We start from the raw sequence: 23,924 nt of genomic DNA, 5'->3' as shown, positions 1-23,924 counted from the left end.
GAGCTGTAGATAGTGTACACCATTGTGAGAAAAGGCTCCCTCTGAAGTGACGTAGTTTCCGAGAAAGAAGTTATTTTCCACGAATTTGATTTCGAGACCTCAGAATTAGATTTTGAGGTCCCGAAATCAAGCATTAAAGCACACAACTTCGTGCAACAAGGGTGCCTTTTTCTTCCATCATTATCTCGCAACTTTGACGACCAATTGAGTTATAATTTTCACAGGTTTGTTATATGTTGAGACGCACCAAGTGAGAAGACCGGTCTTTGACAATATTACCAAATGCGTCCAGTGTCTTTAAGCACAAAAAGGTAATGTAGACATACAAAAGAAACACAGACAAATGTCAAAAACAACGTTGTTTGAGTTCAGCGTGAATGCTTACTGATTATGCAGTTCATAGACATCTATTTTATGTGAAAATATTCCCTCTGAATTGAAGTAATATTCGATAAACCTGTACACATGTATCTGAAACCTAAAAAAGGAAGTGCAACAGCTGGTTTAGGTTGTTAAAATCAAAATGAAGGACGATGTGTTTACGTAAAATGCTGTAAATTTTGCGTGGTTTTTCTCTTTTTCCCTCGTGACTCACGCAGCAGATTAAAGGCACTGTACTGGTAATTACCCTCAAAATAATTGTTAGCACACAAAACTTACTTGGTAACAAGCAACGGAGAGCTGTTGATAGTATAACACATTGTGGGTAACGGCTCCCTCTATAAGTACGTAGTTTGGAGAAAGAGGTAATTTCTCTCTCAAATACTAAAATACTTCAGGCCTGAAGGCTTTTATTATTATCCCATGGAATGAAGGAGTGTTGCCTCTGACGAATACCGTCATTGTTACCTCGACGTTTCGAACATACTCTATTTGTGTTTTGTCATTGTTCTTGACGTTTCGAACCTTCTCGACAAAGGTTACTTAAGACTAATCGTACCTGTGGTTGTCATCAGAACCGCCTCTTTCCGGTCAGTCTCGATGAACTACAGTGGTTGTTTGAAACGGACGGTCCCATGACACCTCAAATGTCGTGTAAATGTCAATTGCTTCGTTAGGGAATAATTTGACTATTCATCGGGCTCCCCACAAATCCCTCGCAATTTATCCTGCATACCGTTCGAATATTCCACAGATCACGACAATAATGGCACTGCAGGATTGCTCATAATCCCCTAAAAACCTCGCATAATTTTCTTGATTGTTCATTTTCTCCTGGATTGTACTTTCTAAAACTCTCGTTGCGAATTCTTTACTCATACATTCCCAAGTAACCTCGCATTGGGAATCTGCAGCTCACTATAATAGGCATAGTTTACATGCTTACCGAAATTAAAAATGCCACAAGAATTCATGTTGTTAGAGGTTTTTACCATGATATTAGAAACTTCAGACTTTTATATGAATTCAGACTTCTAAGACCTTTCCTTGGAAGCCAACAAAAAAATAATTATTAGTATTCTCAAAAATAAATAAATAAATAATAATGTTTTTCTAGCTCTGATGATAAGCATAACGGCAGAGGTTATAAAAAAGGTGGAAATGCTATTATGTCAATGTACCACCTGAGATTTGGGTTCCAGTTTCAGACGTTTTGTTAAAGCTGTGACTCTTAACCCTGTTAGTGTTAACTAAACACTTTTTCGTTTGTTGCTGGTTTTTAGGGGGGTTGTGAATGTAAAGGATGGGAAAGCATACAGCCATTAATAATCATGTCCGACTGTAAAACACAAATCCAATCATGTCTCTCTAAATTTGCAAGCATGTAATGTTTGGCCTGACAGGGTACATGGGGGGGGGGGGGTAGTTTCTTATACTCCCTGCCTCGGTTTCGTCACTTTTATTTAAGTGGTTGGAAAAAAGCTGGCTGCTCGAGCATGACCGTTTGTCGTGCGTTGTGGTACTTAATGATTATGTTTGCTTCATTTACAAATCAAAGTATTATCAATCTGGAGGTCGTTGGTTCATGTCCAGCTCCAGTCATTATTTCTTTGTTCAAATCTAAACTACATTTCCTATATTGTGAGGCTTTTGTTTTTACGTGTTCTTTCTTTGTTTTTTTCTTTTTGGTCGTTAGATAATTGTTGTTTACTGTTTATTCAGCCGGAGGTGCAGTTGTTTTCTTTTAAATTTTACAAATCTGATTAACTATTTGCTTGTTTTTATTAATTTATGAATTATTATGTTTTGAGTTTTTTTACTTATTAATTTATTATCGTTAATGATACATTTTTTATGTTTGAATTGTTCTATTCTGCAGTTTTATACTTGGTAATAAAACAACGCACAAAATGTTCCTTTTGTTCTTTATGGCAAGTATTTTAAAGGCAGTGGACACTATTGGTAATTACTCAAAATAATTATTAGCACACAACCTTTCTTGGTAACGAGTAATGGGGAGAGGTTGATAGTATAAAACATTGTGAGAAACGGCTCCCTCTGTAGTGAAGTCGTTCCCGAGAAATAATAAATTTTTTGAGACCTCAGATTTAGAATTTGAAGTCTCGAAATCAAGCATCTGAAAGCACACAACTTCGTGTGACAAGGGTGTTTTTTCGTTCATTATTATCTCGCAACTTCGACGACCGATTGAGCTCAAATTTTCAAAGGTTTGTTATTTTATGCATAATGTTGAGACACCCCAACTGTGAAGGCTAGTCTTTGACAATTAACAATAGTGTCCATTTTCTTTTTTAAACAGAATAACATTCAAACGGTGCAAAATAAATGTTTTTCTTTCAAAAAACAACAATGGCAAGTGCTTTAAAAGGAAAATTTTGAAGTTCCTGATGCACAAAACAGTCAAATTAAATAACTACTGTTTTTTTATATGAAAAAACGCACTGTAAAATTTGGAGTGTTAAAATTGACACCATGTGTGTTGTCTTATTATTTACACCATGTGTGTTGAAATAACACTATAGTTTCTGCCAACATTTGTGTTATTTCAACACTCTTTTGATGTTAATTTATCTTTTGGGTATCTATATGAGATAACACCCATGGTGTAATTTTAACACCCATCAGTTTGTGCAGTGTAATGAAACAAAATATCTATATATATACTATATTTTTTAAATGCTCATAATGCTTATCCCGAAACTCTAAATAACAACGACTTTAAAGTGTTTTTCTGTTCAAATTATTCCTCTATTTTGTTTCGAGTACATGTTTTTATAAATGCATGTAGTTGCGGCCGCCCTTAAAGATTGAAAATAATTATCTCGTGCACAAACACAATTTAATAGAAGTTCTCAAGTCAACAGTTCAAAGTGCCATGTTGTTTCGGTTAGAAAATCTCATTTGAAAATATGTCTAGAACAATCCGAAACTATAAAAACCTGTAAAATTTGTTTCTTTTCTTGTTATCAAAGCTATAGATGTGCGATGACTTTTAAGGATTAGTCGTAGGCGAAAACATTCATTTTAAGCACGGGCTTATGTCAAAACAAATTACCCGACTGCATGTAACGTCAGGGCACCAGATTACACAATATAATAACTTATCCACGTTGCTAAATAACACAGTGTGTCTTAAAGAATGTCATAACAACAATGGTAATTATAATAAAAAGTAATGATAATTGGCCCATATTTGTGAGTGCTGGTCTATGAGAAATTCAAGTTGTAAATGTACGTCTTAATTTAAAGAAACAAAATTATATCAATAGTAATATGAATGAATTCATAACTAACAATGCCTATCACTGTAAGGAACGTCTGCGTTTTATGACAAATAAACAAGTTGAAGACTGTATGATTATTTGATACCCAGAATGAAATGTTTTTCTTTTGTATGATGTATTTTTTGTTCTTTTGTTTGTTGGGCCTCTCTGGGCAGTCAGGTTGGTGTAGCGGTGTCTTGCCTCACCTTCCAGCTCTGTGATCCCGGTTCGAATCCCACCGAGGGTACTAGGATGTGGATTGGGTTTTCAGTCCCTACTTGACTGCGTGGGTTTTCCCTGGAATGATTCTCTGTGGTTTTCCTCCCACATCTAAAACTGAATTGTTTTAACTTCTTCTCTTCGCGTTTGGCTCTAATTCGTGCATTGAGAATGTATATCCAGATCTTCTGTCTGGCAGTACCCCCCCCCCCCCGTCCCCTATCATTTAGGGTGCGTTCGTTTAGCTTCCCTGGGTCGACCCCGGTGTGTGGTGGTTTTTTTCTCCAGGACGAACGTGTGCAGATAATTACCCACGTTCGTCCTGGTGAAAAAAACCGCCACACACCGGGGTCGACCCAGGGAAGCTAAACGAACGCATCGTTAGAAAGACTGCTCTGGCTTGATGTTGCGTTCCCTGGAGGTGGTAATGATAGCCTTTACTAGGTAAGAGACATCGTCCTTTGTAATCATAATGGACATCCTGTTTTAGTTGTTGTGTCTTTATTTTTCCATATTTTCTGCATACATCCGAAAGCAATGCAAATTTTATAGTTTGTGGTCTGTCATTGTATTTACTTAATGACAGTTGACAACTACAGAGCACATGTATAATAATTAGCAACGTTAAAGGCACTGGACATATTTTGGTAATTGTCAAAGACCAGTCTTCTCACTTGGTGTATCCCAACATATGCATAAATTAACAAATCTGAGACAATTTTGACACAATTGGTCATTGAAGTTGCAAGAGAATAATGAAAGAACAAAACACCCTTGTTGCACAATGATGTTGTGTGCTTTCAGATGCCTGTGAGAATTATATCTTTCTCAAAATTATGTTACTTCAGAGAGAGCCGTTTCTAACAACGTTTTATACTACCAACAGCTCTCCATTGCTCGTTACCAAGTAAGTTTTTATGCTCACAAATATTTTGAGTAATTACCACTAGTGTGCAGTGCCTTTGTAGCATGGATAGTGTAATGTCACGTCGTCCACGGCAGTATATTTACTTTAATAAAAAACGTAGCTCGCTATTGTTTGATAATCGTAAAAAAAAAATTGGATACACGTTTTAAGCCTGTTAAATTTGATACCCAAAACCTTGCCTTCCGTCAGTTTGAGTTGTCAATGTCACGTCCCGTTCTGTCTTCCCTTCAAATAATTTTAAGAGATACGCTGTTTTGTTGGATTGACGTTGTTCGTTGTTATTTTTTTCTGCAGTCAACAACCTGGTCTTGAGTGTTATCTTTGCCCGTGTCTATCTGCATCAGACTCAATGATACAGTTGATTGATCGTCATGGCAAATCTGATTAGTTGACCTTCGTAAAAGATTTAAAAAACAAAAAACAACAAAACAAATCCGGTGTTTGTTTTAATAACTGCAGCAAACAAATATTTTCCTTCTTGTCGTTTATTCATACTGTGTTCTCCGTCGAGCCAAGATGAATCAACGTAGCAAGGAGAACATCAACCTGAATATCTGTCTGTTTTTGTGCTAGAAAAAATCCTTCTTTTCGGAGTCATTTGATTTTATTTACTTTACCTTGTTAAATGGAAGGTACACGTTTGGAAATTGTCAAAGACCAGTCTTCTCACTTGGTGTATCCCATCATATGCATAACATAACAAGCCTGTGAAAATTTAGGCTCAATCGGTCATCGGAGTTGCGAGAAAATGATGACAGAAAAGACACCCTCGGTGGACGAATTTGTGTGCTTTCAGATAAGAATAAAATACTTCTAGCTAGAAGTCTTTTATTATTTTAGTGAGAAATTACCTCTTTCTCAAAATCTACATTACTTCAGAGGGAGTCGTTTCCCACAATGTTTTATACTATCAAGAGCTCTCCAATGCTCGTTACCAAGTCAGTTTTTAAGTTAATATTGTTTTGAGTAATTACCAAACGTGTAGCGTCCCTTTAAAGGAACTGTACACCATTTTATTGTCAAAGACCAGTAGTCTCACCTTGTGTACCCCAACATGAACATTTTGACTCAATTGGTCATCGAAGTTGAAAGAGAATAATGAGAGAAAAACACCCATGTTGCACAAATAGAGTGATGTTGGCGATGTGACCTGTGACGTCACACGTTTACAAAAGAGCCACAACAAGCCTGGACTTCCTGCAGGCACGATTTGTACACAGCCCAATGGAAGACAACATCAAATCTTATATGGAGATAATTGTTATCAACTTTTGATATAGAAAGAGGTTACATCTCAAAACTTGTTAATCTGTTACTTGTATAACTCTTAGGTTTATGTTGAAATCATGACACAAAATGCAAACTTTCCCATGTGACCAGTACAGTGTCTTGCCTGGTCAGAAAGGCCCAAGCATGTACAAGGTCACATTTATGGTAAACTACCTTTGTTGTTGTAGTCGAACTCAACTCGACTAGCAACAAAGTCGTCTTGAGGTCCATTCTCGATACTCGGCCGAATAAAAAAAGTATATACTCGGTAGTCGACTACTGAAATGTACTCACATTCTGATTTTCAAAATACTGCTTTCCTTTCCGCTTTCATAGCATGCGTTGATGCAAGGAATAGGAACAAGGCTCTTGAAAGAAGTCAAATTCTTATTGTCTTAGATGATGTTTTAAAGGCAGCTATGGTATTATTTGTCTTTAATTGGCTAAGACCAGTATCCTCAATTTATAAGTGAAAAACATGCATAAAATAACAAACCTGTGAACTTTTTGGGCTCATTTGGTCACAAAAATAATGTAAGAAACAGTTATTATATGAACTTTTTTTTTTTTTTTTTGCATGAAGTGCCCGTACACTGTACTCGTACCCAGAGATCCACACAGCTGTTGGACTTAGCTCAGATATCGAATACTCGGTACTCTGACCCTTTTACCCGTACTCGATGGCCCAAGTACCCATTCTTGAGTACCGTACTCGGTCATCCGTAGTACTCGGGTACTACTCAGCCATCCTAGTACGTGAGTACAACTCGAACACCCTTAGTGCTCGAGTACTACTCAGCCATCCTTAGTACTCGAGTACAACTCGGCCATTCTTAGTACTAGAGTACTACTCGGACACCCTCTCGAGTACTACTCGGACCCCCTTAGTACTCGAGTACTACTTGGCCATCCTTAGTACTCGAGTACTACTAGGCCATCCTTAGTACTTGAGTACTACTCAACCATCCTTAGTTCTCGAGTACAACTCGGCCATTCTTAGTACTAGAGTACTACTCGAACACCCTCTCGAGTACTACTCGGACCCCCTCAGTACTCGAGTACTGCTTGGCCATCCTAAGTACTCTAGTACTTCTCGGCCATCTCTAGTACTCAGTACTCGAGTATATTTCGGCCATCCTTTAGTACTCGAGTATTTCGGCCAATCTTAGTTCTTGTTACTACTCTGGCATCCTTAGTACTCGAGTACTACTTGGTCACCCTTAGTACTTGACTATGCTGCTAAGAATTCATATCCAGGTTACAAGTTCAAGTGTTCAGAATGCGTAAAAAATGTGGCGACATAACTTCTAATCCATGCGATGTGACAAAGCTCACAAATATTTTATTACCCACCTTGCCCACCCTAGGGGCATCCATCGTGTTGAATCACTTTCATGAAAAACTCGTTTAAACTGAAAAAATCACCCAGGCTTTCGCTTCTGGGAAAACAAAGGGGCTATATGTGATGAAGCAGTGACGCACAATACATGACACGATATGTAAGACCGGTAACCTTTCCTTCTATTGTCAGCAAAAAAAGGTTTGTGCTGAACTTTAAGCTCTCATTGAATTATGGTGATTCAAAATCCTGACGCTAATTTCACTGAAATGCTCTAACGCTTGTAGTGCAAACGTCATTTAGGTTGTTAAATTGTGACTTTCCGTGCGACCTAAATCCCCACTGCGAGCATTTGTATGACTCAAGGGGCATGTCCATTAGAAGAGTGCGAAAGGACATCAATAATAATATCCCGATCCCGTGGACAGATACCTTCACTTATCTCCATGGTAACCACGAGTTTACCCGCCAGCTTCATCACTCTGTCAGGAATACTTGGTATTATTTAATCTAAATACCACGATTCGTGATTGTGATCGCGATTATGTGTCCTGTTGGAGGGGGGGGGGGCAGAAAAGAGGGGGGACCCCTAAGTATCGTGGAACTTCAATGATGGACATTTTCAACGTCGCCGAAAGGTCGAGTGGTTGATGAGTTATGCTGACCAATATATTCTACGTCTTGTCCTGAGGACCTGTTAAATGGCCGACCACGTCAATGGACGTTGAATGGGCCCTTTCGAAGCAGTACCGAGTCCGATTCCAGTGGCTTCGGCTAGAGCTATGGCTGTTGGCAGTGTTGGGGAATAGGCATTTTCAGAGATCAAGCCATAGTCACTGCGGAATGCCGTAATTTAAAACACGGCCTGGGGGTTTCTACCTGGTGTTAAGTGAACAACATATTGATCCACTTTCCATGTCCAACAAAACCAATGCATCGCGTTTCGACCTCTAAAATAAGACTTAATGTACAAAATGAACTTCACATCAAGCGATCAAATTAAGCGATCTCCACAATATGTTAAGCCCTAGATCCGTCAAAGTACCCCCCCCCCCCCTCCCCCTTAAGAAATTATTATAGCTTTGTCGGTGTACGCTCTAAATAATTTCGTACACTCGAAATAATTTCGAGCTCACGGAACCATTTCGTGCGCTCGAAGTCCATTAATGTGCTCCTCGAAATCATTTCGAGGACCCGAACACATTTATGTAGACAATCTCTCCAGAAAACAAGTCCATACGGCAGTGATAAACCCTCCGGTTATGTCGACTTTTTAAAGAGGTTCCCACCTTTATCTCCCCCGAGTTCTTTTCTCATTAAAGATGCTATGTAAGATTTTTGGCCCCAAACATTAAAAAATAGATTTTTTTGAGTGAATGATGTTTCAAAGAGTATCACCCGCTCTAACGAAAAAAAGTTGAACTTTTACTTTTAATGGTCAGGAACCATGACAAAAATTTAAAACGTTTCTTATAAAACACATAAGAGTTGGTCACGTGATATTGTCGGGATCCCGACAAAAACTAATTTTGAGCACTTTATTTCACTGCTACTAATAATTGGCGGACTTTTTCGAGCAATGGCTCAAATGAAAGCTTGTAACTTTCTCGACCCCCATCGAAATACCTTTTGTTTTTTCAATCAAAAATGTGGGGTCAAATCGGCAAAAAAATCTCTGACATATAGCATCTTTAAGTAAGTTTCATTCTTGTAGCCCCCATATACCAAGAAAAGTGTGATCGATCTTCTTTTTCACCTCTTTGTTTTTTTGCCACGAGAATGACAAACTACATCAGCACATTCTAATAAACCGTGCACTTTTTGCATGACACTGTTGTTGAACCTCTTTCTGTAGTTTTGGAAACCCGCTTCGACATTATTGTCTAACCCTGAATATAAAACACCATGTGCCTATTAACTCACCACTGTAATTTCTTTTATGTTCACTGATTTCCGAAGGTAAGAAACCTTTTCAACAAATAAGTTGAATCAGAATTTTGTTTCCCAACCCGAGTTTTATTTCCGTCTACATTAAGTTAGTTTCTCGTAGAGTGAAAGCACACCAACAGTGGACACTATTGGTAAATACTAAAATATTGTTATCATCATAAAACCTTCCTTGGTTACGAGTAATGGGGAGAGGTTGATAGTATAAAACATTGTGAGAAACAGCTCCCTCTGAAGTAACGTAGTTTTCGAGAAAGAAGTAATTTTCCACGAATTTGATTTCGAGACCTCAAGTTTAGAACTGAGGTCTCGAAATTCAGCATAAGAAAGTACACAACTTCGTGTGACAAGGGTGTTTTTTCTTTCATTACTCGCAACTTCGACGACCAAATGAGCTCAATTTTTGTGCATATGTTGAGATACACCAACTGTGAAGAGTAGTCTTTGACAATTACCAAAAGTGTCCACTGTCTTTAAAAAAGAACTACACTACAGATGCGTTTCTACAGCCACAGATCCATAATCAACACCCAGAAGCTGGATATTCATATGACATCACTTCAGTGTTGTTCCACATGACTCCATTTCTGACACGACAATGGAGCACTACATGCTGCATGTAACCAAAGAGAGATTTTTCGTCTGAGTAGGGAGAAACTGTGATTATAGGTGCCTTAATACCATTCAACCCTATTGTCTGAGCATCCAAGAAAGAAATGACTAATAACCTTCCCCCTTTAATCGCCTTTTCTTTTTTAATCTCCCTCTTCTAACATTGACTGAGTCTTTTGTGTTTCTAACCTCTTGTGGAAACCTCCTTTTCTCATTCATCGTTCGTCTCTTGCTCTTCTTTGTGCTTTCTGCCTTTCTCTCTCTATCTATCTACTTGACTCCCTCTGATATAAAACCTGTTTAAGATGCTTTGTGTTGTCAATAGCTTCACAGAAAGACCTGATTGGGTCGAAAAGTCGGGCCATTAAAGACAGTGGACACTATTGGTAATTGTCAAAGACCAGTCTTCTCACTCGGTGTACCTCAACAAATGCATAAAATATCAAACCTGTGAAAACTTGAGCTCAATTGGTCGTCGAAGTTGCGAGATAATAATGAAAGAAAAAACACCATTTTCACACGAAGTTGTGTGCTTTCAGATGCTTGATTTCGTGACCTCAAATTCTAAATCTGAGGTCTCGAAATCAAATTCGTGGAAAATTACTTCTTTCTCGAAAACTACGTAACTCCAGAGGGAACCGTTTCTCACAATGTTTTATACTATCATTCTCTCCCCATTACTAGTTACCAAGTGAGATTTATGCTAATAATTATTTTGAGTAATTACCAATAATGTACACTGCCTTTAACTTGTGTTTGGATTCCCAACCAAATTTATAACCATAATGATAATTTGGTTCGTGCTCGCCTTCGGCGCTCTATCTTTGGTTTTGCTAGCAGCCATGTTTAAAAGCAGGAGGGAAAACTAGGCCATTAAAAGTGCACAGTCCGCCCGGAATGAACGTTTAATAAATTAGCCGGATTGAAATGCTCGTCGTGAATAAAGTCTTATCTGTGCACTGTACACTGCATGTACTCATGTCGTGACATTTTGCAAATCGTTAACTGACTGAAATTGTCAAAACATGTTTATACTGAGTTAACTGAGGGCCGAACTTTTTTAATTTACAGCTGAAAATTGTCGCTACCGAAACATGATTTTAAAGCAACCTATTTTTCTTTTACCAATTTGAAGAAAAAAACATGTTCCAGATTTCACGAATCAATCTAATTTTTCTAGGCCAATATTTCAAAAATCGATGTATTGAGTAAACATTTTTACACATTTGCCATTTTATGCATAATATTGGGATATGAGAATACTGGTTTTTGACAATTATAAAGGTGAACATGCCTTTAAGTCCACCTTCTTAATAACAGTATTAATTGAACACTGTATGTACTGCCAACCCACAAACTTGGTGCTGTTTTTAACACAGGTGTGCAAAATCCAATCAGCTTACACAGTTTTCACACGAAGAATAATTTAAAGCACGTCACATTGGTCGCACAAAAAGATACCATAATATTTGGCAGAAACTGCCGGGACTGCGCAAGTCTAATGCTTTGCGTGTAGGGGGAGTATACCTCTCCATGTCGTACATCATACGTGCATTCGTTGCACTGGCACAGCACAAGGAGCATCTCTCTCGGACCTTACTCTAACATTTTGCATCAACCCTGGATGGTATTCTACCGGGAACATTGGGTGCAGATGATGTTCACAAACAATGTATTGGTGGAATGTTTCCTCAGTGGGGGTGGAAGCACCATGCTTCTCACTCCCTCTGTACCCGCCAGGACGCCCACTGGTGACTGTTGATTCAAAGCCATGTTTCCCGGTCTTAGACGAGACGTTGGAATTGATATTCTACTTCATGGGCTGCATTCTGAACCTCATCATTATAAGCCTTATTTTGAGAGGTGCAAAACGTTCGAAACCCAGCGGTGGAGAGAGTGTACCTCGATTGTTAGTCTTGGTGCTTTGTGTGACCGAGTTAATATTTCTCGTCCTAGGGGAGACGTCTTGGGTAGTGAGCTTCATAGCCGGGAAGTGGACCGGGGACATCCCAGTTTACCTGTTCGCAGCCTCGGCAGTGGTTGCCTGCAGTAGGCTGTCAAAATGCATCGTCGTGGTGATGGGGATCGAACGCTATCTGAGCATCAAGAAACCATTCTTCTATGATAACTCGGTCACACCCCGCCGTATTGGAGTCGTAATCCTCGGCATCATTTTCTACTCCGTCTCTCTCGCGGGTTTCTTCATTGCCGGTGTGACCAAGCGGACTTGGGAGGCTTGCCCCGCGAGTGCGTCAAAAGACCATTGTTTTAAATTAATTGATTCCGACTCCAACCTTTATGACAATCAAACCAAGTACCTCTACCTTAACTCTGCCGTGGAAAACGCTTACGAATATTTCACTTTACTTGAGGGTGTTGTGATGACTGTGGTTCTTATATCATGCAATGTGGTGGTCATTCGATGTATGCAAAGATTGAAAGCCCACTTGGAAGTTGCATGTCCGAGGAACAGAGAAGAGTATATGAAACAAGTGGATATGATTCGGGGCGCACCGGCGGATTTCTCTCGTCTGATGGTGGCGATTGCAGTGGTCTTTGTTGTATGCATATTACCATACGAGGTAAGTATTTCTACTAACGTACTCCTTGAACAATGTTATTTGTAATTATTTTTATATATAGTAAAAAAAATATATAAAAAAAGGTACTAGCTGGTAAAATGTAATTATATTTTAAAGGGGCTGTGTCGTCGTGAGCAAATTTCATTTAAAAATAGTAAGCACATCACATAATATTATGCTCACCAGAGATGCTCACCAGAATAAGGTTATCAACCATAAAGAAAATACCACGTCACTTGCACCATTTCTCGGACTGGTGCTGTTAATTCTTGTTAAAAACAATTTGTAAGTAAAATTTTCTGCTAAGCAGTTATATGAAATCGGGCTCTGTAGCGTTACTTTCACTTCCTGGAGTAGGCCTAAGCACTACAGTAACTTTGTGGACATGTGACAGTCAATATTTCATGTATAGCCACAGGTCTTCTTTGATCGTGATAACAGTGACATCCCCTTTAAGTGAATCATTTTGAACATTTTTTTTCAAAAAAAAAGTTGCGAAGTGTTTCAACAGAAAGCCTAACCAGGTTTTGATAATGGCTAGAGACATACATTTCTAAATTGAATTTCACATTTTGTTGTTGAATAAGTAACTGATGCGTGGTTCACTATTCAGTTCTTTATTCAGGGACCCCCACGCCAGACCCCGCCCCAATACATGAGCGCTTCCGCTCTCTCATTCTGTTACTTTTTATCCGGCACTCAGAAAAATTGAAAATGTAATTCCAATGTTGGTTTTAAAAGATTACAGGATCTAAACTCGGTGCCTGTTTCTGCCTGAGTTGGGCTAGCGCTTTCTGACAGCATGATGCGATCTGTCAGATTATTTTACAGTTATCCAATCGCTTTCATACTTCAGTGAAGTTTCTTGGCAAACTAAGTGAATACTGTTATTGGGAACTCAAGTTAAAACGTAAAAGTGAAATTTCTTGACTTCCTGCCAATACGACGGTTCGTTCGTCATACTTTAAACTAAACAGTAAAAACGTCAGTCCTTTTATTGACTAAATAAACAACTATCAATTTAATAAATCAATAAATAAACTGACCCATCATTTCACATTACAACGAGCGTCAACCCCTGCTTTAACAATTCCAAAGTACCAGACAAATTTGTAAGTTGTACCCGAGCGTCGAACTAAATTAGTTTCGCTATCCATCCAATCTGGATGTATTGACAGCCCGTATAAGAAAGCTACCCCGAGTTCCAATTTAAGTTTAATACGAATGCATATAATATGCAACTGTCACAAGTGTTTTAGGAGCGGAAGTGTAAGAAGTGCCTGGTCCATCAGTCAGTGGTTAATAACTGCACGAGTTGCACGTCGTCGCTAAATCCATTTAACTGGAATGGATATTAAAATTAAGTGCCCCTGCAATTTAGCATTGTCTGAGATATACAGCTTCAACTTGGGACGCTTCGATGGCGGTGAAAAAGGGAAGTCCGCATGCCTTTATTATGGTTGACAGCCCTGGTGCTAAAATTAGTACTTTATATTTATTACAGCTGAACTCTCTTTGCCGTGCAATGAACTTACAGAGCAGACGGAATCGTCATAAGAAGTTATTCTTACCTTATTAGAAAATATCGATGTTGGAATAAAGAAAGCTAATGGACGAATTTGTATTCTTTGTAGAACACCCTTCAAAAGCACGGTGGCGAAAAAAAATTCAATTTAGAACAAATAAATTGCCGACTGTAAATCGGACATGGAATAAAGAAAACCATGGATGAAATTGTATTGTTTTTTTGTGTAGAACACCATTCAAAGGCACGATGGCGAAATATACAGGTAAACTACAATTTTGAACAGATAAATGAAATGTTTATGATGCAAACTATTTTCTTCAAATACCCCAGCTCCGACCGTAAGGTATTTGTGACTGAGCTTGACAATTACACCAGAGTGTTAAATAAACCAAATCACATGCCGCAAGGGATTTATTTTCGAGCTAACAGATCCGTTGGTTCCTCGACTCAGCTCGACCCAAATCAATTTATTTTTTATGGTGCAATGTCTTTTCTTAAAACACCCTATGCGCCGACCGTGAGACAATGTTTAACTGTGACTGAGCACAACCATTGCATCAGAGAGTTCAAGTAAATAACCAAATCACAAGCCGCAAGGGACGTGGTTTACAAAAGTTTCAAACTTAGTTTCTCCCGCCAATTTGTTTTACAGATCCGTTGGTTCTCGAATCAGCTCGACGTATGGTACTCCGAAACCCTAGACTACATCGCCGTTCGTCTCTACCTCAGCACGTGCGTTATCAACCCGCTAATGTACGGAATATTCCGCAGGAACGTTCGCCGTAAGATCATGGCGAACACACGAAAACTGCTTCGTAAATGCTGCTGTTGTTGTAAGGCTTCAAATAAGGTGCGCCCTCAGAGGACAGAGGCGGAAAGATGGCGGACTCCATCGACCATTTCCGGATCGTTGGCGAACTCTCGTGCTACGTGATTCGAATGGAGCGTCCTTATTGGACACTTTTTATGCGTGTGGACCGCCGTCTTGGATAGTTTGGATGCAATGTTGGTGTCCGAGTTTTTTTATACAAAACACAAGGCCTAAGTTGCAAAAAAAAAAAACTATTCTAAAAATGTCAGCAGAATTTTCTTCTTGGTGACTATTTCAAATTTGTTTATTTGATCTATCATAGAATGAGGTTTTACTATTCTCATCGCTGGAACGCAATCAGAGAGATTTATACCAATGTGTCAGAACTGAAGCCTTCAGAAGCAGCAACCGTCCACTATTCCTAGCTAACTAATAACAATAGAACCTAAGGGAACTCGTCCACCAACACTTTGAAAATTATAAAACTTCGTGGATGACTCCATATATGACAAAGCCTTGCCTCGTTCGGATGAACGGACGGGCGGGGAACTATTATTTTGGAAAAGACGCTGCAAAATGCCACAAGCGTCTTATATTTATCAATATAGGACTCATACATTACATTTTGGAGAGTCGGTACTTAAAATATAGTATGACACGTGAATGAAAAGGATGTATTCGGTTCATTGTGGCCTGATTAAAGACTAGCTTTCAACACTCAGGAAGCGACAATGGAGGGCGCTGGCGACACCATTACCACTCCAGTCCAGAGCAGTTTTCCAATGTCAACTGCGCCAATAAAGTATCTAAACACTTACAAATGGTCAGATTTATCGGAACCTGAAATAGTATACAATAAAATAATTGTTCATTTCTATTCACCGTTAACTTCTGCACATTTTGACACATCTTGTGTTGCGCCACGATGTTGTTGGGTGGATTTATGGGCACTTGAGTGGCTTAAGGTCGAATTTCAAAAGTTGCAAAAGCCCCTATTCACCCCAATTCCAGAAGGGAACTCGCACAAGCACCACACACAGACAAAATCAAGACAAAAGAAAACTTGTTTCGTTTACTTGACCATGAAATTTATTGCCGTGTATTTAACTCTAAAACTGCTGATAACCTGTCCTCAGTTCTTAGTGTGTCCTCCATCACTGTCCTGAACGCCAAGGAGTCGTCTTCTCATACTCCCAATGAGACCTCTGATCTGTTTCTGGTCAATCCCCTGCCATTTCCTGACCAGGATGCGTCGCAATCCCTCGAGAGTGGTGTCAGGCTTTATGGACTTGTTCACTTTCTTCTGCTGCAGAAGTCACCCTCGGACGGACACTCCTTGACAGGTCGTCCCCATTTCCCTGAGCTTGGTCGTCATTTCATCATTTACTGACCGTCGCTGGTGACGTTGTAACCATGAGCTGCAGCTCGCATCGACGTACCGGCTTCTATCAAACCAACGATCCGTCCTCTTTCCTGTTTGGTCATTTGAGCCATCTTTCCTGTTATCTTGAACCACCTTTCCCTCTCTCATCATAATCAGGGATTCTGACTCTTAACCCATATTGTTGTATGCCTCCCATCTTTGACCCCTTTGCTTGGTTTCTGACAATTATTGCTGATGTTCATCACAACCGATTTATCAAACAAGCGACAAAAAAATCGTTTATAAAAGGTGGGCAAAAGAAACGCTGATCTTACTCGTCACAATACAACGATTTAGCTTGAATAGGGGCTTTTACAACTTTTGAAATTCGACCTTAAGCCACTCAAGTGTCCATAAATCCACTAAACAACATCGTAGCGCAACACAAGATGTGTCAAAATGTGCAGAAATTAACGGTGACTCGAAATGAATAATTTTTTTTTGGCATACTATTTCAGGTTCCGATATATCTGACAATTTGTAAGTGTTTAGATACTTTATTGGTGCAGTTTATTTTTCCTTGTTTGTTTTGTTGGCACCGTGGTAACAGATTACGTCACGCAGTTACAATGTTGAAGATCTGTGGATTTTGTTGATGTAAAGTTATTATATATATTTCTATTTAAAGAGAGCAACAAATTAATTTTGTAAAGTGCAATTTATGCAAATATTGACACAAGTTCGTAAACTGCGCCAATGTGGGCATGTCATGTAATGTCGTAAATAAAAAGCACATCATTGTGTTATAGACGATTAAAGGGAAGGTACACGTTTGGTAATTGTCAAAGACCAGTGTTCTCACTTGGTGTATCCCATCATAAGCATAAATTAACAAGCCTGTGAAAATTTGTGCTCAATTGGTCATCGAAGTTGCGAGAAAATGATGAAAGAAAAAGCACCCTTGTTGGACGAATTTGTGTGCGATCAGATAAGAATAAAAGACTTCTATAGCTGGAAGTCTTTTATTATTTTTGTGAGAAATTACCTCTTTCTCAAAAACTACGTTACTTCAGAGGTAGTCGTTTCCCACAATGTTGTAAACCATCAACAGCTCTCCAATGCTTATTACCAAGTCAGTTTCTAAGTTAATATTTGTTTTGAGTATGTACCAAACGTGTACCTTCCCTTTAAATTAATTCCCATATATAAACACACCAACCAATCACTACTCAAAGACAGTGGACACTATTGGTAATTGTCAAAGACCAGTCTTCTCACTTGGTGTATCTAAACATATGCATAAAATAACAAACCTGTGAAATTTTGAGCTCAATTGGTCGTCGAAGTTGCGAGATATGAATGAAATAAAAAAACACCCTTGTCACACGAAGTTGTGTGCTTTCAGATGCTTGATTTCAAGACCTCAAGTTCTAAACTTGAGGTCTCGAAATCAAATTCGTGGAAAATTACTTCTGTCTCAAAAACTACGTCACTTCAGAGGGAGCCGGTTCTCACAATGTTTTATATCAACAGCTCTCCATTACTTGTTACCAAGTGAGGTTTTATGCTGATAATTATTTTGAGTAATTACCAAGTGTCCACTGCCTTTAAAATTAGTTTTGATTTTAAATGAGGTCGCGTTTAAGTGACAACAAAAAATTACGGTAAATGTTTTGTCGGGAATTTTGAGAACATTTCACATCTGGTTTGTTTTTATCATCAATAAGCATCTGTAATTTGAAAGTATTCTCGATTTCAGACGAATAATATTTCTCTTGAGATTGGAAAAAAAATCATTCTTTAAATATGGGGTCATAGATTGGTAAATGGGCTTACTCCAAAAGAACATTGACTATGAAAAATTACTCGGTGATGAGAAGTACTGAGCTGCTGATAGTATTGCAGAAATTGAATCTGGCAAACGATTTTATTGACGAATAGATTTCCGAGGGTTGGTGTCCGTTACAGAAGACTGCGGTCAAAGATGCGGTTGGTACCCGCTGTCACCTCGCCACACGTGGATGGATTTGATGTTCTTGTGAAAATACTGTGACACAGCTTTTGCTTCCTCAGCAAGCAGACACTGTGTGCATCCAAACTTTATATCTTTTATTTATAACTGTGCCTCTAAATATATGATTTAAGCTGACAACTAACAATCTATGACCCATCTATGACATTAAGCCAAATCCTGTTGTATGCTGTGTCTTGGTGCAATGCATAAAATAAATAATAATTTAATTTTAATACATTTGCCTAAAGCCATTTCTTAAAGTAAATGGATATCGATGTTCACTTGTGATGTTACTGCTGGTTGGTATTGTCACACGAAGCCTTACGTTTTGTATTTTGGACGTAAGTCAGTAACGAAACACAGACATGTTAAATGTGATGTTCGAAAGTTGTTTATTTTTCTATGTGTAACTCATAATGTATGTATATACATGTTCAACGGACGAGACGAAGATTGGGAAACTATTTATATACATTTCAATATAAACAATGATCTTGATGGTTGATAAACTTAACTCATTTTGTGTCTAAATGTTTTTTTAATTTAAAGTTTCTTAATAATGTTATATATAAAGGTCTTAAATCAGGTGTGCACTAAGAGCTTTGCAAACAGCCAATGACCTCTTTCTTCCGCATGAACCAATGACCGACTGTATTTTTGATAAGTAGGATTTTAAACTTCGCCCGGTGGAGATTTTATTAGGTGAAGTTTGCAATAGCACAATTATGTGCAAATCGATTATACGAATCGTGGTTCTGAAAAGAAACCGGTGGTTGACAACTCTCAACTCTGGAGTTGTCATTCACCGGTTCTTCTCAGCACCACCGATACTCGAAAGAGATTTACACATGGTGCTACCGCAAACCTCGCCTAATTATGTTTGATGCGAATTTATACATGATATTAATGGTCATCAAACACCAGACGAAACGTTCACATAATTCTGACGCTGTGTCTCCAAGCACACAAGCCGACTACGTCATCATTCCTAGCGGTAGTAAGTGACGTTTCGCCCGGGCCATATTTGTTAGAACCATTGCAGCTACCAGCTCCTTCCTATACGTATCATTGCCTTCCATTCTGAAACAAAATTATCAATAGTAAATAAATTCAGTGAAAGTGTCATTATTGATGTCCCCGAAAACAAATCAACGTTATGGTGGAAGCCATTATAAACGCTGCCATTAGAACGGCTACGGCTGTGGGTGTTGCTAATGACGTCATATGCGGGATGTGCCTTTCTAGCTGGTCTCACGACCAAATTAATAGTCTAGGCGGATTTCTGAAAAAGAGGTCTAATTAAGGTGATTGGGACATTTGGAGTAAAAGCAGGGAACCAGACTTTTTAATACATTTCAGGCGTGCTGATTCCGAAAAAAAAATGGTTCCCAAGCGAAATTTTGAGTTTTTGAATGTTGAGGTTTTGAATTTTGCATAATCATATTTTTGACCTTTTTGAACCATTTTAAGCAAATCTCTGTAACATGACAATCAAAACTGACAAGTGATGCGTCAGTACCTAGATGTTGAAGGTCACAGAGTAGGATTAAAACATTTCAGAAGTAATTAGTGCTAATTAATACTCATGAATATGCAAATTAGTGGCCGCCATTACAAAAACATGATTTCTCTTCAAAGTAGCTAGGCAAGCAAACATGATAAACGAAGTATTTTTCCTATGTTCTGAGGCTGAACCAATGTGATCAATGATACGCAAGATGCTTTTTATGCAAACGAGCGAGTAAAATAGCTTAAAATGCTTATTTATGCAAATCAGCTAGTATGACTACCAATGAATTTCATAACAATTCATGAATGAATGCTTAATGTTAAGGCCCCTTAACTTTACACCGAAATACTACTTGATGCTAATACAGGCCGAAAGAGCAATTGGTGTCACTCACCAGTCCCTCATATTAAGTTGGGTATAGCATGAACTGCTGTTGCCTAGGAACATGTAGCCATACAGCGAGTTTCATCACCAATCTGTTGCTGAAATGCACACATTGCTGTGCATTGAAACCCTTGCTTCTGGCATGAACACAAAGTATCTTCCAGCAGGTAACTTTTAGGGATTTGACTCATTGACATCAGTATGGGCTGTGGTTCTGAGTCACCATGTATCCCATCCATTGTACATGGGCTCATGAAGCTCAGGTATGGAGCAGTGAACATTTTACCAAATAATGATTGATAGGAAGTACGCATCAAATTGAAACCGGGAGCATCAATCTTTCATAGTTCACACCTTGAATCAAATCAAAGAGGTACAGACTCAACTGAAGCCACAAAAAGAAATATATTGGTGTTGTTGGTCAGACCAGATCTCTTCCACACACACTCGCCAATGCCATAATGAAGGGCCTTCCATTCCAAAGAGTTCCTCACTTGTATGTCGCTCAATCCATCCTACGAGGGCACCAAGTTACTTGAACTTCTCAATGACGGAAGCGCCATTTAGTCCTTACCGTCTTTCGAGATGAATGCCATCGCCTTGGTCTTCCTTAAGTTTAACTGAAGTCATATTTAACATCTTAACTTCTCTTATATGAAGTACTCTGCTAAATTGGAGCTGCAGGTAATTCTCGTGCCAAGTCCACCATGTAGAAGAACATGCCATCAGTGCACAGTCGAGGTCAGTGATACCCATTGCTGGCACTCTCCGACTTAAGCAATTTGTTTTGCTCATTGACATATTCCAGGAGGACATTTTGGTAGGTTCAGCAAAGTTTGTCTTGGTTAGATCATCTCCTTATTCAAACTTTTCAGCAAGTGAAGTGGACTTGGCAGAAGCCCATGCTTTAGAACAACCGGCAAGTGAACTGGACGACCTGCTCTCTATCATCATGTCGCGGGCAGTCGGGATCTCCGGCGGCGTCTCTCAGCCTCCCTGTCCTTCATGCAGGCCAACTCTTCTGTGCTCTCTGCCTCAGCATCTCTCATCAGGACAATGACAAAGCTCAACCTCTAATGTGGTCAGGGGTGCATGGTAATCACCTGTCTTTCTAGCATTGAGTGGAAGTTCTTGTGCCTGGGCTGTGGTGTTAAAGAAGAGACTGATGTCATCAGCAAAGTCAAGGTCGGGCATGGCTACTACGGGATAGAGGCTCGATCTCCTTGGCATCAATGTGATTCCAAGATCCACCTTGTGTCTGCCGATAGCACGTCTGAGGGCGAAGTCACTGATGAAAATGAATTGAGGGGAGGGTATCCCCTTCATGACTCCTGCCAAGATCACTGCACAATGGTCCTCTCTCTGACCCTGACATCCTTCCTCACTGTGTTTGTTGAAGGTAGCCATAATGAGCGGCCTCCTGTATCGCAGATCGCATTGGACTTTGGGCTGTCGTCGGATGGCCTCCTCCGGGAAGGGGGGGGGGGCAATGCCATTCTGTCAGGCCAAGACCTGGCCAGCACACCTGTCCGCAGCATCGATCCTGTCCACTCTCGGGACTTGAAGTAAATGCTTTGCCATAAGATTTACCATTAGCTTCCTTTAAAGGCTAAAGACGGGGGGGGGGGGGGCACCACTCCTCTCAGGACTACCCTGGTTGCTGCCCTCGTCCGCACTAGGATGTGGACGTACGTAACGAGCTCTACCTGCAAACCGGAGTTTGCAGTCAGAGAGGTCCTTCTCCTAGGTATACTACCAATCTAGGCTGAGGAGTTCTACCTACCCGGAATGGTGATCAGAGAGGTCCTTATCCTAGGTATACTACCAATCTAGGCTTAGGAGTTCTACCTGCCCAGGATGGTGGTCAGAGTGGTCCTTCTCCTAGGTAGCAATCTAGGCTTACGTGTTCTACCTACCCTGGATGGTGATCAGAGAGGTCCTTCTCCTAGGTAGATTACCAATCTAGGGTAGGAATTCTACCTACCCGGAACGGTGGTCAAAGGGGTCTTTCTCCTAGGTATACTACCAACCTAGGCTTACGAGTTCTACCTATATCCGGAAGTGTGATCAGAGTTTTTCTTCTCCTAGGTGGCCTGTCTACTATAGATGACGAGCCTAACCTGCTCGGAATGATCTGGTTTTTCGGCAACATTTAAAATTGCCTTTTAGTTTTACACTTCTGCCAATCAGTTTAAAACAGGGTTTGGCGCATCAAACCAAGCAGTACGAGTCTGTTTAGAAGAGGATAGTTCTCCTGGGTTTGTCTTTACTGTCGTTGCTAAAACTGCATCAGAGATGCAAATGTTTTGCAAAAACTCTATTGTAGGGATGCATCGATTGAGCAAAAGCTGCATCAGAGATTTAAATGTTTTGCAAACTCTGTTGTAGGGATGCATCGATTGAGCAAAAACTGCATCAGAGATTTAAATGTTTTGCAAAACGCTATTGTAGGTATGCATCGATTGAACAAAAAATGATGAATGGTGAAATTTATTGGTAGTCAGACTAGCTGATTTGCATAAATAAGCACGTGTAGCTATACCAACTCATTTGCATAAGCATCTGGCATGCCAATGAACACACTACATGCATTGCCTGACCCTCAGAACATAGATAAAAACATTTCTTTATCATGGTTATTTGCCTAGTTTCAGAGATATTGGAGAAAGCTCATTTTTCTGCTATGGCTGCCACTAATTTGCATATATTTTGTTAAAATTACTTACAACTAATAATAACTTCATAAAATGTGTAATCGTTTTATGAGACCTTCAAAACACGGGTGTAGCACTTCAATTGCCATCTTTGCTTTCCTAGTTACCGAGATATTGAAGAAAAATAATTTTTCTGTAATGGCAGCACTAATTTGCATATTTATGATTATTAATTACCACTTATTACTTTGGAAATGTTTCAATCCTATTCTGTGACCTTTAACATCTAGGTACAGACTCATCGCTCGTCATTTTTGCTTGCCTGGTTACAGGGGTTTGCTTAAAATGGTTCAAAAAGGTCAAATTATGATTATGCAAATTAGATGGTCAAAAACTCAAAAATTCGCTTGGGAACCATTTTTTCTGATTCAGCACACCAAAAATGTGTTAAAAAGTGTGGTTCCACACTTTTACCCCAAAATGCCTCAATCAGTCACTTTTTCCAGAAATCCGCCTAGACTATAATCTGAAACGTCTACTTTAGTCCTGCGGACCCACAATAGGCTTACATCTAAATCAATGAACCAGATTTCTCTGTAAAACTCACGTTGCTTCTTCGCTTTGAGACATCTGACACACTGACATACCCTGGAAGTCAATATCTGGAGCAAACAAATATCAACATAAATCAGTATTAAACTTTCTCGTTGACAAACAAAAACATCGAATTATAAAACGCAATATCTCTTTCCCGTGTTTAAGATTCGATAAATTTGCATCTCACTTCAAATAAGGGAATCAATGAGTAATGAAGAGGTTTTCAACTAGTGGTTTAATCCCAACGAGGCCTGGTTCTTGATAATTTTACCGAGACGAAGTCGAGGTAAATTATCAAGAACCAGGCCTCGGCAGTTTAAACCACTAGTTGAAAACCGATTCAACACACTTTGATTCCCATTCATAATACCTTTTCGATAAAAAAACATCAACACTTTTAGGTCAAAAAGTAAAATAAATGCAAAAATTATAATTGTTCAATGATTTCTTTCAACACAACACCCCTCCAGCTATGAATTGGTAAGGCCCCACGGCCCGATCG

General features: G+C 39.3%; 2 protein-coding genes across 3 annotated transcripts in view; one reads left to right on the top strand and one right to left on the bottom strand.

Annotated features, from left to right (window-relative positions):
• Positions 1 to 23,924, bottom strand: part of LOC139939507 (homeobox protein Mohawk-like) — a 236,856-nt gene that overhangs the window by 204,428 nt on the left and 8,504 nt on the right. Inside the window, exons 5-6 of one of the 2 annotated variants that reach the window (XR_011786321.1) lie at positions 23,433 to 23,487; positions 17,795 to 19,357 (exon numbers count right to left, since the gene is read on the bottom strand). Coding sequence is in view for 1 of the 2 variants with exons in the window: in XM_071935472.1 (XP_071791573.1) it covers positions 19,252 to 19,357; positions 23,433 to 23,487 (161 nt within the window). In the remaining variant the exon portion in view is untranslated. Of the gene's footprint in view, positions 1 to 17,406; positions 19,358 to 23,432; positions 23,488 to 23,924 lie in introns of those variants that run through there. The other variant, XM_071935472.1, reaches the window with a different exon arrangement.
• Positions 11,626 to 15,023, top strand: LOC139940113 (prostaglandin E2 receptor EP4 subtype-like). The gene is made up of 2 exons (XM_071936359.1): positions 11,626 to 12,561; positions 14,742 to 15,023. The coding sequence occupies exons 1-2, from the start codon at positions 11,650 to 11,652 to the stop codon at positions 15,021 to 15,023; spliced, it is 1,194 nt and encodes a 397-aa protein (XP_071792460.1). The 5' UTR covers positions 11,626 to 11,649.

This window comes from Asterias amurensis, chromosome 7, assembly GCF_032118995.1.
Source record: "Asterias amurensis chromosome 7, ASM3211899v1".
In the NCBI taxonomy this organism is placed as follows: Eukaryota; Metazoa; Echinodermata; class Asteroidea; order Forcipulatida; family Asteriidae; genus Asterias; species Asterias amurensis.
Note: the sequence above shows the minus strand (reverse complement) of the source record. Positions and strands in the feature narration are given on the sequence as shown.

Bases quoted from the DNA above. Each gene is read 5' to 3' on its own strand.
- LOC139940113 (XM_071936359.1), top strand. From the start codon at position 11,650: ATGTATTGGTGGAATGTTTCCTCAGTGGGGGTGGAAGCACCATGCTTC. The intron at 12,562-14,741 runs GTAAGTATTTCT...TTTGTTTTACAG, and splicing joins TATGCATATTACCATACGAG to ATCCGTTGGTTCTCGAATCA.